General features: G+C 37.5%; 1 protein-coding gene and 1 long non-coding RNA gene across 2 annotated transcripts in view; one reads left to right on the top strand and one right to left on the bottom strand.

Annotated features, from left to right (window-relative positions):
* The window catches only part of Aldh1a1 (aldehyde dehydrogenase 1 family member A1), a 48,427-nt gene that overhangs the window by 27,764 nt on the left and 1,373 nt on the right, over positions 1-19,290 (bottom strand). Inside the window, exon 2 of the mRNA XM_070035753.1 lies at positions 7,657-7,761. Within this exon, the coding sequence (XP_069891854.1) occupies positions 7,657-7,761 (105 nt within the window). The remainder of the gene's footprint in view (positions 1-7,656; positions 7,762-19,290) is intronic.
* The window catches only part of LOC138837000 (uncharacterized), a 58,563-nt gene continuing 45,473 nt past the window's right edge, over positions 6,201-19,290 (top strand). Inside the window, exons 1-2 of the long non-coding RNA XR_011375138.1 lie at positions 6,201-6,309; positions 14,495-14,641. This is a non-coding gene — a long non-coding RNA (uncharacterized lncRNA). The remainder of the gene's footprint in view (positions 6,310-14,494; positions 14,642-19,290) is intronic.

The raw sequence follows: 19,290 nt of genomic DNA on the forward strand, positions 1-19,290 counted from the left end.
TCCATACTTTTATTAATGAGCTGGAACTCTTAACTTATGCTTTCGTCTCTATTGTGTTTTTCTAAACCAGGTATGCACCTTTAGTTCTTCAGACTTGGCCTTGACTTTTCCCCTGTGTTATAGAGTTCTGTTTAGACTCATCTCCTAAAGAATGTACCTACTACAAGTCTAACACTTCTTTTATAACTACTTCATGTGGGATTCCTTCCATCGAGTCAGGTGCAAATGTCTTAAAAGCATACAGAATTCTAATCTTATATTTTTGTATGTAGGACTATTATAGGAACTCTATCAATCGTGACGATATCACAGACCAGTAAGTGATAATTTTGGGCACGGGGCATAATTTTCCTTTGCTAATTATGGTGGGAGGAAGGAAAGAATCCTAGTGGTTTGAAGTTGTTGAAAATGAAGCCTCTCTTTGGGAGGGGTAAGAACTTCAAATTTATATCCTTGTCCTTAGGTTATATTCCATTGGGAAGTATCAACCTTACAAGTCCAAAAAGTATAATGCAAATACATAAATGTTTTTTTTAATAACACAGATTCTCCTTGATTCCTAACAGAGTTAAATCCAGAGAAGCCAATAACAGATGGCAAATACACTGAAAGTGCATGTAACACACCTGAGTCTCCAAACACCAGACCTCAGCTGCTCTGTGCACAGAGCATCGCCATCTATGATACAGTTTTGAGAGTCTCATTTTAATGTATTGACTATAGTCCACTGTGTGTTACCATATTGGTTGTTTGCAATTGTGATTGTGTGGTCAAATGGAAGCATTTCCCCAGCAACACAAAAGTACAATACATCATATGGCTAACCTAGGAAAAGATCCAAATGTGAAACACAAAGTTGATATTGTACTGAATGTGTATTGCTTTCACATTTGATTAAAGCTAAAATATTGTGAGTTGAAAGAAATGCAGTAAATCAGGGACCGTTGCTCTTTTTCACCAAATTGTTATGAACTGGTGCAAGAAGTATTTTCAGTAGTCTAAGCTGTTCTGATTTACTGCCAGTATTTACTGACTATATGCAAAGATTCTTTCAATATACTACATCATACATTGGTTTATATCACTGTCAAACTTTTGGAGGAACAATGAGTACTTGGAATAAAATAAAATGCTTTCATGTAAAATAGATATACAGTGCATTTGGAGGTTATTCTATTAATTATCCATATTTTTGTTTTGTACTTCAATATTATTTGGGGCTACACTTTTTTAACCTTTTCCCAAATTAAATTCAAGACAGTACTATTTGCAGGGAGACAAAAAAGCAATGACCAAGAATTAGATTGCCAGCATGATTTGTGGATGCCATGGCTTATAAAACACATACAGCTCTTTGTTTAAACAGGTCTGTGTGACACAGATTTCATTTGAATTCTTCTGCCATTGGCCTTAGCCAAATACGGGCATGCTGGTCTCCCAAAGGGATGTGGAGAAGCTGGCTCCACGTCAAATAATTCTGCCATATGAAAAGCACATCCCTGGCAAATGCTGTTACAAATAAAGGTTTTCTTGTATCTATGTTTGAATCTTCTCTTTTCTTACAGGTTGCATTTAATCTTAGAGGAGTCGAACTGGGGTCGTGATAGACTGGGAACAATCTACAATGCAGATTTGAATTCTGGTTACTCTTGCTCATCCATCCATTCAAAGATTTTATACCAATTCATCCTCTAACATTATTACGAGTTTGCTAACGTTGAAATGCTAACCTGAAAAGAGTGTCCCACAATGTTCAATCAAATGGCAAAAATACAGCCATTCCTCATCATTGAAGAGGTATTTATTTCAGGATCCCCTTGTAGATAAACTAACCTGATGAATGTTCAAGTCTTTTATATGAATTGACACAATATTTACATATAATGTACACATATCCTTCCACATGTTTAAATCATATCTAGATAACTTAGATTACCTAATACTATGCAAAAGCTAGGTAGATGCTGCAGTGTATTGCTTAGGAAATAATGGCAAGAAAACAGTCTATATACATTCAACTGTGGTAGGCCTAATCACTTAGTCTCCAGCAGTAATAGGATAACAGTTTTAATCCCTTGTTTGGACCTCAGATGCAGAACTTGTAGGTACAGAGGGCTTATTGTATTCTAAGGTGAAATAGATTGTATGACACTTCATGATTACTTGAAGGTACAAATTATTGGATGCTGTCCCTGAGCTCTTCAACTTGAGGTGAGCACTTTACCATGTGAGCCACAGCACCTCTTCCGGTTTTCCAGTAGTTAATTGGAGATAAGTGTATCACAGACTTTCCTGCCCGAGCTGGCTTTGATCTGAAATCCTCAGCCTCCTGAGTAGCTACGATTACAGATGTGAGCCACCTCGGTCCCACTGAATTTCCTTAACTTTAAAATTGAAGTATGTTGCTTCACAGGGTCATGTTGAAGACTTCATAAGCTAATACTTGACACAAAAGTTTGATGTGGCATCAGGTCAAGCTCATTAGATGGAGGCAGATGATGGCCAAGAAAATGAACCAACATGAAAATCAACCAGGTAATTATTTTAACACCTCCAGAGTTCTTGCTTTCTACTAGTGTAGGCCCTTATTATTTAGATTATTTTTCAGAACAGTGACAGTGAGAATGAAGGCTATTGATAAGGTGACACAAGATGGCTCCAATGGTCTTGCCTATTGCTACTAGGCTAATGTTCTTCACTTAGCTGTTTTGTTTTATTTTTTTTAATCCTATATCACTTTTCCTTTCAATGTTTTCAATCACTCCCCTATATCCACAATCTAAGGCCAAAGTCCTTGTGCCTGGTCCAACATTTTTGTGTTCCACCTCACCCTGCCCAAGCTATATGTTCTTTCTGTTCTAGCTTACCCAGCTTTTGCACCTGTAATTCTCTTGCCAAGTGTGTCATTTGAACTGAGTCAGCTTCCTACACAGACAAAGTTCAAGTATCACCACTTATAAGAAACCTTGCTGGATGAATCCATCTGGATGATCGCTACTAGTTAAGAACCTAATAAGCCACTTACTAAAATCAGTTCCTTATGGCTGCAAGTTGCTACTATACTTAAATATCATGGACCTTGTTTGCTAGGCAAGTAGATCTTACGTATATGAAATATAATAGATAGTAGAAACAACATTCAATCCCACATCTACTTCTGAGCATAGGTCTTATAGCTTTGCAAGGTTATCCCAAATATATTGCAATAAATATTCCTTACTTTCTGTGTTATAATGTATACTTATTCTAGCCTATAGTGGTCAGCTAACTAATTTATTAAATTTAATAATTATACGAGTTTAGTTATCTGTCTTATAAGCCTATGTAATGCACCAATGTAATGCAAGCATGCATCTTATTTATTAATATTAACCTTTGATCAACTTCAACTACTTCCATTATATAACAAAACTTTTATATTATTCAAAACTACTAGGCACATAAAGGATTTTGGATTTGGTTAGCATTGCCAAGGAAATAGGTTTTGAATTAACCAGAAACTAATTTGATACATTGGCTACCATTCTAGCACTGTAGTCTATGACATTTAAAATGTTTCTATTTTAAAATAAGGTCCACAATCACAATCTGAAAACGTGAGAGCAGTTTAAATGTTTATGATATACAATGCTACTTAGGCCTCGTTAAGGAAGGACTGAACTCTTCAATCATTCCCAGATGGTACATTCCCAGATTAAACTCATTCATGGAATGAATGGAGAACATAGTTATCAGACCAGTTTTACTTTTATACCTGTCATAAGCACTTACTTTAATAGACATTTACTTTTATCTAACCAATTATTTGTTAGGTCATGCTGTAGTATTATAAAAGCATTTTCAGGATTAGCCAAAAGAGCCTAAAAGAGCCATCGAAGTGAAAAGAAAACAGTTCCCACCCACATTTGTACTTTGCTTTCCAATCTCCATTTGTTCTTGCCCCTCTCCCTTCTTTATGATACTATTGAAATATAAAGACTACAGGCCATTGTTAGCTCCATTCTACTCATCAATTAAATCAGGACAACCTTTTGGCTCATTATCTCAAGAGTCAGTTTCAGCATATTAGGTTTACTGTGACTGTGTAATGCACTAAATTTGTACCATTCAGTAAGCAATGTTAGTTTACTAGACTTTATTTTCCCTGTTGGAACAACAACTTCTGATCAGATATCCATCCAATTAGCTAGCATTAGGACTTGACTTGCAGCATTGCTAGGTGTTATGAAGAGTCCCCAATCTCTTCCTTGTACAGGAATAATGAGAATAATCACAGAACCAATCACTGGCAGTCATTTCTAAAACTTCTAAGTCTTCACACTTGCTTGACACTGTTTCAGCTGGAATCTAGGCATAAATATTTGTTCAGCCGCAAAACCAGCTATTCATCTAGGAAGCTAGGGCAAATCTAATGGTTCAAGGCTTTGTAGCTAAAGCATGAAGAATATTGTTTTCTTTTACTTGTCAAAATAAATAAATTGGCAGTTATTTGTGTGTGTGTGTGTGTGTGTGTGTGTGTGTGTGTGTGTGTGTTTGTGTGTGTGAATAGCCCTTATATCTGCACAGAAAAAGAATACGCAGCCCTCAGGAGCTCATTCTGTCCACATCTAGTCCTTTATTTTGTTTATTTTTTAATTTCGTGCATGTACAACCTATTAATATTCAACAAAGATATTAGAAACATACACGGAAGAAAGGATGGATTGACTCTTCAATGGTGCTGGGAGAATTGATAATCACAAATTTTATGATTCATTACATACAAAACCCAACTCAAGTAGAAACCTGAATGAAAGGCCTAAAGGTATGAGACTATTCCTAGAAACTACAGGGATTTTTATTATGATAGGGGTATGGGCAATGATCTACTTCTACAAGACTCTCGCATTACAAAACAACAACAACAAAAACAACACAATAAATAAATGTTTTTATGCAAAACTCAGAGATTGCAGAGCAAATAAGAGAAAGCCTGTAGAAGAAAAGAATTGAAGGCTGGGAAGGTGGCTCAGTGGTAGAGCGCTTGCCTTGCATGCCTGAGGCCCTGGGTTCGATTCCTCAGCACCACATAAGCAAAAAAGAAAAAAACCGGAAGTGGCTCTGTGGCTCAAGTGGTAGAGCGCTAGCCTTGAGCTGAAATGCTAAGGGACAGAGCCCAGACCCAGAGTTCAGGCCCCACGACCGGACCAAAAAAAAAAAAAAGAAAAGAATTGCATACTATTTATATGACCATAAATTAATATCCAGAATACGTAGCAAATTAAACATCAACAAACAGTCCAAACAAAAACAAGTTATTGAGGGTGTGAGAGGGAGGTATATCCCTGTGGTCCCTACTACTTGGGAAGTGGAGATAGAAAGATTATGGTCTATGGCGGGGGCCTTATCAAAGCTTCAGAGCCTATCTGAAAACAAACAAGCAAACAAACAAACTGAATTTGTTCCATTAGTATATGGAAGTCCCTGAGTTCAGTTCCTAGAGTGGAAATAAAAATAAGGGGAGGAGGAAATGGTATGAGTGGATCTATCAATATCAATTGGTATTAGAAGATTTTGTCCAATACCACTAGCAATCATAGAAGTACAAATAAAAATTGTATTTTACTGATATTACCTGGCCATAAGCCAAGTGGTTATTATGAGACTTAACACTGGTAGCTATGTGCATGAAAACTGAAACCCTAATACACTTTTGGTGGCAATGTAAATTAGTCATTACAGAGAACAGTATGAGGCTTCTCCAAAGGCTAAAAATAAAACCACTGTAGATGAGAGACAAAGACAATGTTTCAGGAGGATGCAGGAAAGAACAGCTCTATCAGGGCAGATCTGAGAAGACTTGGAAGAAGTTTGAAAACAGCTAATGACTGGGGCTTGAGGCTTCCTGTATCCAGTATTTCTGAAGATCTTCATGTATTGTGTTCAGTGGTCCAAGTAAGTGGTTGTTTTTTTTTTCTTCTATTTCCTTATATTATATAAAGAGGAATTCAAAGACAGCGAGTACAAAACAAATGTGGGACCTCTGAACTCTAACTGCAGATGGTGACTTGGACCCGTTCCTGACGCCCACGTTGGATCCACACAGAGGCAAGGACAAGCTAGCAATATTTGGGGTGGGACGCTGGGCGGGATGAAGTTGGAATTGTTTGGTTGATGAGGTGGCTTGGGACTGAAGCCATTAAAGAAAGAGTTGAGTAATAGTACAAAGGACCTTTGTGTGAGGACTCTTCCCCTGAGTCACTGAGAACCCGCGTGAAGAATTGATGCATGGCTGAATTCTCCAGTAGGCCCAGAAAGTAAAATCTGAAAGTGAGTGAGTGACACATGACAGTTAGGTTCTGTCTGTAACTTCTTATTTTGTTGACTCTCGTGTTTGAAATGTACTTTTGCTTTTTAATGACCCGGGTTTCATGTGCTGATAATGCTGCAATCTTAACGAACCTGTGGCCTTCTGAACACCTGAAAAACTCCCCACGTTTATGGCTGTCTGGGAATAGGCCTGTCTGGCTCAGTCTGTACTTTGAGCTTTGTGATCTCAGAGATTCAGACTGAGGTAATGAAGGAATAGAACTGGGCAGGGAAGTGGGATTGTTAGCGTGGACTGAAGTCTACTGTACACGAATAGTACCGTTTGTTTGTTTGATTTTTTGCTGAGTTCATCTCCCAGTAATCTTTTCCATACAGTAAAAAAATCTTTATAGCATTGCATTTAGCATATGCATTACAGAGATGTATTGCTAGTAACCTCTCAGCAGCTAAAGAACAGAAAAATCATGTGAAATTAGACACATTTTGGCAGACAGTTCCACTCCAAGTTCAGAAGCCCTGCGTTCTTAATAATAACTCAGGTTATTTACTGTCGTCCTGTCTTACTTTTACAATAATCACAAGGAAAATCAGAAACCCTGCTCATCACAGGCTCTGTCTGTTTGAATGCTAATTTCATGATTTCTTTGCAATGTCAATTTGAGTAACTTACCCAATTTTTCTATTCTAACATTTTAATATCACTTTAAACTGCAGCTAAAAATAGGATCTTCTTTATATGATTCCCTTAAGTACTAAATCAAAACAGCACTGAGAATAAACTAAATTTGGATTTTGTTTTTGTTGTGATTATTAATAACTACATAATCAGATATTCAATTTCAGTCATTTTAAAGGCATCTATTAATGTTAATTCAATGACTTTTAAATAAATAACTTGGCATGACATTGTTTCTAATAGTTCTATATTAATTTTATTTTTATCTAGCAACTTAGAAAGGATAATTTTATATAAATTATTTCTCAACTTTTTAAACATATGATCAGTTTGGTCATAGGTTGTCTGTTGATAAGCACAGATAATATTTCAATAGAAAAATAATCAGGAAAAATAATCTCAGAAAGATAACCAAATCCCCAGAGTATAGATCATGATTATCTCAGAAAGATAACCAAATCCCCACAGTATAGGTCATGATTATTACATGACTGCTCAGTGTGGTATACCAAAGATGACAAATACAATCCTCCCAGACATCCTGTTTATCTGTGTTTTCATGATGTCTTCTTCAGGTTCTAGTGGGGTATAGGGGCTTAGAATAGCAAGAATGGTGAGAATGGTTTAGAATGGTGAGAAACAAAGAATAGAAACAGTGTCCTGATACTTACCTTATCTCCTTCTGCGACCTGGCAGATCTCCTCCTCAGTGGCAGGATTGAGGACAGGGAATTTCTTGCCACTCACTGAGTCATGCCATTCATTATTGATGAAGATCTGTTGGTCAAAAGGAGATAAAAGTTGCACTCAAAGATGTGTTCATAAAATTTCGGAAAATATTATGAACTTAAACTTGGAGAATTGCCACAACAAGCCTCCATACTGCATACCCCTAGCTCTCTCAAAATATGTGGCTGTTTCTGGCATTTTATACATAAACACACACATCCATCATACACACACATCCAAACACACCCATGTATACAAAACACATACACACACACACACACACACACACGCGTGCGTGCACACACACACACACACACACACACACACACACACACACATTGAAACGCACAGTCACAGTTTGTGACTATGTTTATTTGGGCCTACAGGTGATTTGATGCAATGACTGATTATCTGATGCTTTATTTTACTACTTTAAAGCTTTGACTTAGGATTTTTTTTTAAAAAAAAGCTTGCTTAGGAAATTTGTGCTGATTCACTGTTGGGAAATGTTGGGCAATTTGGCACTTTCGTCAGAATTTATCTTAGTTCAAGTTGAACTAAAGTATCTTTGTTTTAAAATTCTGGAGACCTGACAGGATGAATTTTCCAGTCTTTGTCTCTATTCAGACACCCTACCAGAGAAGGAAGAATTGACTTGGAGCTATTTCTTCCAAATCTGGGTATATTATATACTTTTTCACATCAGTCTCTGCATCAAACTACATTGGACTGTTTCTTTTCCCGCCCTTTTCTTCTGGCCAAGTCTATGCTATAGTTTCTTGAACACTTCAACACACAGAGGATACTGTGGTGCTATAAGTAATTCTATTGTAGCAAACAGGCAAGCAAAGAAGCTGTCTCTACCCTATTTTATAGCAAATCACAACTATCGCAGTATACTCATTTGCAGAAATTATAACCCTGATAGCTATCGCGGTGGAATTTTTAATAACTAGGTAATTTGCATAAATTAGCATAGCAACCAACTTAAACCTTAGGGAAGTCATGCCTTAGTACATTTTTCCTCAGGGCTAAGCTATTAATAAGTTATCCTTAAATACCAACAAAGAGAGGAGTTTTCTGAATAAAGATTCAAGCTTCAAACCCAGTGAATAAGTCGACCTTCCTTGAAAATTGTGTATATCAGTTTAAAATTATTCAAAATTAAGTGAGCTATTTCATATTTTCACAAGCCTAACAAAAAGTTGAAATATATAACATCCTCTACTTACTTATGGATACTTATATATTTAAATAACCAGGAAAATTTAAATAAGTAATAAAGGGATAAAGATAGAAGCTGTTCTAGCATTTAACAGAGACAGAACATGGCTTTAGTCCATCATAAAAATGAGTAATTCTTAATTTAGTTTTGTGAAATATTTTTCTCTAGTACAAAGAATGACTATCAAAGCTCATTTACTAATGAAATGCAAATTCAAGACTACAACATTGGAAACTCATACTTTAAAAAATGATCTCCTGATGATCTTTTTAAACCTTTCTGTTCCATGGTAATGCACACAGAACAAACACCTTTATTTCTGTTTCCTCCCCTCCCCAGGTTCTTCAACTACATGCCTCTTTTCTCATAGGTTTTGCTAAGCAATCTAGGAGCTAAAATATCATCTGAAGGTAAATTAGTTATGGGATACTCTTGTTTCCAGGAGAATGAAATTCCTATTTCTTATAAAACAATAATAAATAATAACTAAATGAAAAGTATGCCATTGGCTACTGGAAGCAAACTATACAGACTCCCATTATTACTCCCTATTTCTTACCATGTAGTATTTGTCTTACCAAGGGATTTCCCAGCCATACAAACGCTTGAAGTTCTATGTTCTCTTTAAGCTCCCTCATCAAATGCTCTCTTCTTTGTCTCTGTGTCTGTCTGCCTTTTTCTGTCTCCCTCTATCTCTCTTCTCTCTTTTCTCTCTCTCCCTCTCCCTCTCTCTCTCTCTCTCTCTCTCTCTCTCTCTCTCTCTCTCTCTCTCTCTCTCTCTCTCTCTCTCTCTCTCTCTCTCTCTCGCACACACACACACACACAAACACTTCCTTTATCTGTTAATGACACTTGCAATACATATCTCCTTGTATGGATCACTCTTTGATCCTTATCACTATCCCACAAATATCTGTCTGTGTTCTCCTCACCTCCTCCCTTTGGCTAATTGAAATTCAATTTTTTTTTCCTGTTAGTGGAATCTTCCTCAACCAACCAAGTTTAGATTTTTTTAAATCTTCAATTCTCCTAGACCACTTTATAATTCCTTTTTGTCTAGCTGCTTAGGATCGTACTTGAGATGTTTTATTACCTGGCCGCTGCTTGGTATTTCAGTGTGTGGTCCTTATTTTATTCGTTGTTTGGGGCTCATTCTACTGCTTCAAACACCAGGCCGCTTTCTTCCCTGTACTTTTATTCATAGTATTCCTTATACTGGAATTTCACTATTTTCTTCTTATAGTTCAACCTCTAGCTTAATAATATATTACTTCTTCACATGATTTCAACAGTTGTTCCAACAGGATATAATTTATTTTTCCAAAGTAAGATGCTTACATTCTGCTAAGACATTGCATATGATATTCTGCTTTATGTTAAACATAGGTATCCACATAGCTACCCATGAGATTGCAAACAAACAGGAACAACAAAAACAATATAAAAGGCCTAAATGCATTATTGTACCTGCCCTGTGTTTTGAAGTCAGTCTGTTTTCCCCTGCCCTCTGAACTCCAAAGGTTATCTTACTTCTTCAGACTTTCTATGTCTTATATTTGGAAGCATAACTCTCATCATTTGAGAGATAAAGTGGTTTTTTAAAATCCTATTTAAAAGCAAATAAAACCAAACTGCGGAACTGATTTTGTGTTACTGAGCTTGTAGTGAGACATTTTAGCTTCTGTATGGTTTTTCAGGTCTGTAGACATGTAATTATTTGTGATGTCACGTTCACAATAATATGGCCTGAGTACATGATAGTTTATTTTACTTTATATGGTAACTCTTTTGGTGAAATTATCTTTATAATATGCATGCATTATTTTGTTTTATTATCACAATCATGCTCATGAAGTGCTCCCTTTAGATTCAAGTTAGGGAATGATTCATAAATGAGGATTAACCCAAAGTGATAACATGATTTATCCGGTAGACTTCAGAAGTCAGTTACTGGCCACTGTCCCAAATCATTCAGAATAATGTGAAATCAGCTTTCAATTTTATTTATGCTTCTATTTAACATAGTCCTGAATGGTCACTTTGGTCTAATCAGAAAAGTTTTTGTCAAGTAATGAGCAACTCATTGTGGCATCATCTGGAGAAACTAACAGAAGAGTGTGTTTCTATCAAGACTGGCCGGTTAGGACTAAAAGTTATAGAATCTAATTACAAAAGCAACATTTTACTCAATACATTGCACCATGAGACTCACACAAGAGAGCTATGTGGACTGGAAGAACAAGTAAGAATCAGGGAAAGAAGAGAAACCACTAGCAAAAGAATATACCCATCTCGGTATCTTCAGCCTGGTGAAGAAATCAGCTGTAAAAATAAGGGTTCCTGTGGAAAGGAACCTGAAATGAAGTCAGTTTGTGTTGGGTATTGAAACCCCGAGTGAGAAATGTCAGCCACATCCGAGATCAAATGGATGTTTTAGCAGTACTGATTAAAGTCCCTCAAACCGATTTGAAGTGGAGCCATCAGTGTCTAGATTATGGGGCAGAGGCTACTTTCATGAGTTCAGAGCACAGTCCCATGGCTTCTGAGTATGTAGCAGTGCATGCTGCAAGGTAGGACTCTGAAATCTGCAGGTTATACATTCAGTGCATTTCCCCCACACCCAGACGTCAGCACGAACGTGAACTCAGCACAGATAATAAGATGAGGGAGGTTGCCTGAAGGGCCAGACTTGAAACATCCTTTTCTTCCTCTTTGCTATGGAGAATTTATTAGTAGGAAGGACCTCAATTATCTTTTTTTTTTCTTTTTTTTACTGTGTTAATGTTCTCAGATTTACATTTGGTATTTGCCTTCTAGCTACCTGCATGACCAAATGTATTTGAAACATCACCCTTCCTGTAATCATAATAACTGGTTATATGGAAAAGCTTAGGCCAGTGAATGTTTATTAGAGTAATTATTACATCTATTTTAGGCCTACTGAAATGCTCTATCATAGCAACAGTGATTGTATTTTCCATTCAGGCATTGGCAAGATTAGGAGGGAAAGAATGATTTTATCAAAGTAAAATATTCTTGAGTTTCATTAACTTTGACATTAATCTAGTCTATTTGAGAAACGTTGAGCATCTTGAGCATAGCTTTTTAATAATGAAGATATATGATATACATCAACTATAAGTTCCTAGTATTGATGGGAAATTATGGATGCCGATGCATATTCAAGTACTTTTATATAGACACACAGTCAATGGGAATATGGAGGAAACTTAAAAATTGATTTCTATCGCCTACATTTTGGATATGTCATATTTAAAGAGATGTAGTACATCAATTTTGATCCCGTCATTGTTTCCTGTATGTAGTATCATGTCCATGTTCTAATTTTGAGGGGGAAAGAATTGCTTTTCCAAAGTAAAAGTTCTTTTGTTTAAATGCTTTTTGTATAAAAGTTAAGATTCTAAACTAATAAATTTCTGTTTCAAAAACTATTTCTGGCTTTCACTACTGGGCAAAATGAAGATGCTCATAGGCTCATCTGCTGCTCAGGAATCTGGGGCCTTGTTGGGTGAAGTGGCAAGCCCTTGACCCCTGCCAGCTCAAGCCGACATTATCTTTGCAGGGTTGGTTCACGCGGGGCCAGCTGCTCTGGCCTTTTGCATGGGAGGGAAACCAGTACTTTGCTAGTGGCAGAGAGATTGTTACAGATCACATTTTCAGGACCTCAAACATCTCTTTTATGATTTTCCAAGCAAGAGGAAGGGTGATGACAGTCCGTGGGTATAGATTTCCCACCCCCAAAGCCAAGATCACAGCCAGGGGAGTTGGTGGCTGGTGATGGACATAGGTAGGGAGAGATGTGTGTTGAAAATGTGTAGATCCTTTTTCAGCCTGAGAAACCCAGCAATGGGCCAGAGACCAGGGGGAACGAGAGAGGGTGAGAGAAAGAGATGAAAGAGAGGGACGAGTAGACAATAAGAGGGATCTAACATCAGTCAGATGGGCTGTTAAACATGGAACAGAAGCAAAGTTCACTCTCTGGCAGCTTCTTCCAACTCAAACCCTGAGGCAACAAAACAAAAATGCTGAGACTCAAAGTAGAAAAATGCGAAAGGAAATGAAAGCGGAAATAACAGATGGGAGGAAAATACTTAACTGCAGTCACAGGAATATAAGTAAAATGAGACGGTGACTCAAATGGAAGAGAAGAAGTTAATTCTCTCCATTTTTGCTTGATAATAATAGTCTGACTTTAATAATATGAATATGTGACTATGCTTTTCTGTTGTTTAAAAGCTCCTTCAGTCTTGTCACTTTAGACAGGGATAAAGAAAGACAATACTGCATTTACTGAAGTCACACTATCACTCTGTTGTAGAGAGATTCTGGACCACACATACTCTGTGTCATAAAGAGTTTTGCCTATGGACACACTAGAAGGTTCTATATATACTTAAAGTTGAGCAGTATTTCAGGGAATGCCTGGAGCCACAAGTTATGCTGATACTATAGATGCTAAGGCTTTTCCCCATAGATAGGTAAGTGTATATATGTATATATGTATGACAAATTTTAATTTAGAAATTAGGCAAAAGAAGAAATTTAGAGGTCCCGTGGTTTCCCTTATTTTCAATAACTAGTATATGTCTGAGACAAACAGAAACTGTCAGACAAGTTGATGTTAGGCAAAATGAACCCCAAGATAAGGATTCAAATGTTTTCTTCTTTCTTGCAATTGTTTCCCACATATTTATAAGATGATTTCTTTATTGCTTTGTATATACCTCCCCCAGGGTATAAGCCCTGCTTTCACTGTATTTGATGCTGATATAATTTGTGGAGGGGAAGGGAAAAAACAAACTGTTTAAATAGGGATACAGGTGGACCCATTGCAACAATGAGATGTACAAGATGTTAAGTCAAAAAACGAACTCTACAACTTTGGTGGGGTGGGGGGTGGGGGAGTGGGGGAGGTGGTAGGGAGGTAGGGGGATGGGGGGATGGAGAGGGGAAGGGAATGGAAGGGGAAACAAAGGAGGAGGCTACAATGCTGATAAGAAATATACTCACTATCTTGCCTATGTGATTGTAACCCCTCTGAATGGTATTTTCACAATAATAATAATAATAATAATAATAATAATAATAATAATAATAAGAAGAAGAAGAAGAAGAAGAAGAAGAAGAAGAAGAAGAAGAACAATTAAAGTGCTACCTTGTAATAACAGTTACATGAATGTCACCTATCTCTTAAAATACCTCACTTCATTTTCAACTGTCTACTTAAGGGAATCCCTTTCTAGCCTTGTTGTTGTTGTTGTTGTTGTTGTTATTATTTTTTTTTGTGGGTGGTGGTGGGGCTTGAATTCAGAGCCTGGGCACTCTGTCCTGTGCTTTTCTGCTCAAGGTTAATGCTCTAACAGTTTGAGCCGCTGCTCCACTTCTGGTTTTCTGGTGGGTCATTGGAGATAGGGTTTCACAGACACTCCTGCCTGGGCTGACTTTGACCTGCGATCCTCACATCTCAGCCTCCTGAGTAGGTAGGGTTACAGGTGTGAGCCACCAATGCCCACTCTTACATTTCTTTTGTACCAGGAAGATTGCCAGCATCATGACTCTCGCACTTTGTGACCACGTTTAAGTAAAACAAGGGCTACTTGTCCACGGTGACCAGCGATCTGGTGTCCCAGGTGGCAGAAGTGACTAATGATAGAGAATACAGAATGGACTCCTGACAAAGAGGTGAGTCACTTCCCAGGTGGGACAGCATAAAATGATGCAGGATCTTATCATACTCCAACCAAGAGCAGGTGATTGAAACGCTATGAATCTTTTATTTTTAGTATTTTCTTATATCAGTTAACCCCAGATAAATGAAACTGCGGAAACCAAACCTGGGCCTCAGGGAGTCCACTGTATTTATTTAAAGGATTTTGTTGGTTAGATTTTGATTCATTGTTGGAGTTCTTTGGGTCATGGCTCTGTCTGGGTTGCTACTTACATCTGGACAATGTCTTGTACATCTCCTCAACCCAATCTCATCATGAGACTCCAAACTGTCTGTACATATCACCACCTTAAACCAGATAACCTCTGTGGAAGACAAGGAAGGACATGTCCTAAGTTCATCAATGCCTGCATTCTCGTAAGCTTTCTTCCTCGCTGATTTGTGTTGTCATCTTACGTATTACCTGGGCCATGTTAGAGGCCTGACCTCTAGCTTGGGTTGTGCTGCCAGTGAGTTTGCCACACTTTTCTATTCTTTTCTTTCTTTTTTAAAAAAAAATCAGTTATGGGAGTTGAACTCAGGGTCTGGGCGCTGTCTCTGAGCAATCTTGTTCAAAGCTAGTACTCTACCACAGTGAGCCACAGCTTCATCTCTGGTTTTCTCAAGGTTAATTGGAGATAAAGAGTCTCACAGACTTTCCTGCCCAGGCTGGCTTTGAACCATGATCCTCAGATCTTAGCCTCCTGAGTAGCTAGGATGACAGTTGTGAGACACCTGTAATCTTGTCTTGGGAAATGTTTTTCACCTAGTCTTTTCATTGAGGAAAAGAGTGAGAGATTTAATAAATGAACTCTATGTTTAAAGAGTCAGGCAAACACTTCTGATATGGAGAATACTTATGGAGTAGGACTAGAAAACTCCAAGTATACACTGTATATTTTGACATTTCTGCTGATTAAGCTTTTGTGAGTAAGATTAAGTATTATTGTTTTAAGGAGTTAAGGAAAAGCACTATTATCTAGAAAGTATCAGATCTGAAATGACAAGGTTCAGAATCCAGTTCACAGAGATTTCATATCTAAAATGCTGAGTAATCTCTACTAAGTCAGGCATGCTCTCTGAGTTCAGATTCCTGAGCTTTGAACAGTGACAAGGAGTATAAATATCAACTCATCTAACACTGAACTGAATCACATCAGAAGTGTAGGCACCATCTTATCAAAGAAAGCTTAAGAATGGACCACATATTTGAGTGCAAAGTATTTCCCACAAACTACCACAAATGTCCTAGTGAGTTAATTTTCAAGGCAGCTGCATTTCAAGGCTGTTGTGAATATTCCTAGTTCACAGATGGGGAACCTCAAACTTAAGGAGATCAGAAGTTGTTGGCTAAGCTCCTATTGTTAAAATAGTATAAAAGATGGAAATTGAATCCAGTAGTATTTTGTTAAACTCTTACACCTTGCAGACACTCGATTATTTTTTCCCATCTACCTCCAAGCCACAAACAAAAATCTTGCTTCAGTCAGAATGAAAGAGTATTACTCAAATGAAATCGGTACTACAGCGCAATCACCTCTGCCCTGAACACAAGTCTTATTTTGTCTCAAGGACTCATGCTTCCTTGAAAATAGGCCCCATCCACCAGTGTGTCCCAGAGTACATCTCTAGTCTCACCTGACATGTTCTAGCCTTTATTCATTTGGTTTCAGTCATATCACACTTGTGACAGTTCTTTGAACGTACCAAGTTCCTATCACAGAGACTTGAAAATGTGCTGTTACCTCTACATCTTTGTTCTTTCCTGGCTACATGGGTATCTCATTCTCCACAAGCATCAGGCTTACTCCAGACATTCCTTACTAATAGGATTTCTCTCTGACACCCACATCCAAAGTAAGAGTCTTTGCACTTTTGATTTCAGTGTTTTTTTACACACCATTTCTTTAAAAAAAATATTTTATTGTAAAGATGCTGCACAGAGGGGTTACTGTTACATGAGGAATTATTCTCTTACTTCCTTGTCTTCTGCCCCCACACATCCTCTAAGAAAATAGCCTTCACACAGGGTTATATTTAGTTATATTTTTCTTTTATCACTCCCTCCTCTCTTCCCTCCCTCCTCCCTCCCTCCCTCCCTCCTTCTTTCCTTCTTTCCTTCTTTCCTTCCTTCCTTTTTTCCTTCCTTCCTTCCTTCCTTCCTTCCTTCCTTCCTTCCTTCCTCTCTATTTTGTCAGTACTGAAGGTTGAACCTTGAGCTTGCTGGGCAGGTGGACTACCACTAGTGCCATACCTCCAGTCCATTCCCCCTTTTCATTCAATCATCCTTCCACCTTCTTTTATCCCTCTAAATTGGTGGTAAACTTACTTTGTTGGCCTGTCACTGGGCCATGAAGTCCCAATACAGTGGCATTAATCTAAGTTTATGAGAGTTCACCCTGCTTGCATTCAAAGGCTAACTATGTGTGTCACTTTAGGCAAGTTACTTAGCCATTCTCTTCCTGAGAATATCCTTATCTGTAACCTCCTCAGCAGTTAACATGAGAGACTCACTTGAGAAGATTGTGAAGAACCCAACAATCTCTGGCAGAATAAACCTTGTAAAATTTATCTATCATTTCCTGTGTGCATATGTGCGCATGAAATACCATTAGCTGATCAAATCTTTCTCTGCATCAACAAACCAGTTTCTACTGTTTCATAATCTCCGTTTAATAACCACGTTAAACATTTTGTTTTCTTAAAGTCCTTTTTTTTTGCTTTCTTAAAGTTGTGTAAAAAGAGAATGGAAAACCAAGTTACCAAATCCTTTAAGAGAAAATTGTTGATTCCTGGAATCTTGGTGAAACCCTGGGAATCTGGTTCCAGTGTGGTCTTTGTCAGATGGGACATAACCGTGAAAGAGAGAGGGACAAAACACTTGAAGAAGGAAATGAGATGCAAGGAACACTTACGGGAAACAGATTTAGGAAAGGCCAGTAGACGACACCTCTGGAAAAACTGGAAAGGACCCAGAAAACCAAATAGCTTGAGGGCAGTTTATGCTAGTCAGCCATTCCCCAGGTGAACTCAAGCGCTTTATAAACATTCGATTCATTAAATACTTCCACTCACCTTAAAAAATTGGGTACCTTGATAACCCTCATTTTATTTAAAAAGGAAACAACTCATATACCTATCAAAGAAGTGCTTCATGGAAAGACTCAATACCAAGGATGAGTTGGAAAATATGGGGATTGAAGGGGAATGAGAATGTGGATTTAGGATTTTATTTATTTTGTGTGTGTGTGTGTGGATGTGTGCATGTGTGCGTGAGCATGCGTGTGCATGTGTGTACATGCACAGTTCTAGAGCCTGAGCTCAAGGCCTGGTGCTGTTCCTGAGCTCTTTTGCTCAAAGCTAGCAGTCTATCATGGTAGTCATAGCTCCACTTCTAGCTTTTTGGTCATTAGCTAGAGATAAGTGTCCTATCCAGCTGTCTTGGAGTTACAATCCTCAAATCTCAGCTTCCTCAGTAGCTAAGATTACAGGTATGAGTCACTGATGCCTAGCTTTGTATCAGTTTAGAAACCAGTTTTGAAGTTCTAATTTATTTCCTCTACCTCAAGAAAAGAATAATCTTACTTTAGAAGAAAGTAAGGCATAAAAGAAGCTAAGCATCACAGAGGTTTTTTGCTTGTTCTGTTAAGCTGAAGAGTAAGTATGTAGCACTACTACTTTAGCTGTATTTTTATTGTTGTTGTTTAATTCTGCTTGTCTGTTCTCTCTTCCTTGCCCCAATAACCAATATATTGTAGCAACCAAAAAGAAGGATATTAAAATGATTAAGAAAAGCTAATACAGATGCTTATAGGCTGGTTTACAACCAATTCCTTAAATATTATGAATTTTTTCTTTTCTTGGTTTGTAAACAAAAGCTTAGTTAATAGCCACTATTTTTCCAACTCCTTTTGCAAGTACAAACAATTTTTTAGTGGTACATGATTAAAAAGGAAATACAAAGGCATTTGTAAAAGCTCACCAACTTAGATTTAAAAAACATACATAACTGGTAAATTCCCAAGTACGCCAAGATTGTCATCTATAGCACAAACAATAAAATTCCACTAGAACAGATAGGATTTATATAGAAGATGCATGTGTCAATCAAAATCCACTGAATTGAACTGTTGATTTTTATCCAGAAATGTGCTCATGCAAAGAGAAAATACCTGTACTTCAAATTTTCCCCCTTTTTTAAACACTTAGATTAGTCACTTTTTGCCACAAGTGGTCTTGTGCAATGCCTGAAGTAAACAGATTTCAGCCTCAAAACACAACTTTCTGTCTTATGGAATCCATAGCTCTTCAGTTGTACGTTAGATTTTATGGAACATCTCCTTTGTCTAGTGCTATTATTTATAGGTTTAAAGGGTAATTCACTGAAAAGACTATTTCATTGTACAGCTTCCTGAAAATGCATTACAATGATGACTTTGCAAAATTCTACAAAATGAAATTTAATAAAGGGTGAAGGGGCACTGAACTAACCAGAATGTTTTCCCAGGTAGAACCACAGGAAAATGTACTTCTTGTCATAATCATCAATAATTCTTATCTGCCTGAGCTATGTGTATTTAAGTGTACCTACTTTGAAATAAAATTTCAGTAAATGACAAACTTG

This window comes from Dipodomys merriami, unplaced genomic scaffold (assembly GCF_024711535.1).
Source record: "Dipodomys merriami isolate MVZ:Mamm:240054 unplaced genomic scaffold, mDipMer1.0.p SCAF_26, whole genome shotgun sequence".
NCBI lineage: Eukaryota > Metazoa > Chordata > Mammalia > Rodentia > Heteromyidae > Dipodomys > Dipodomys merriami.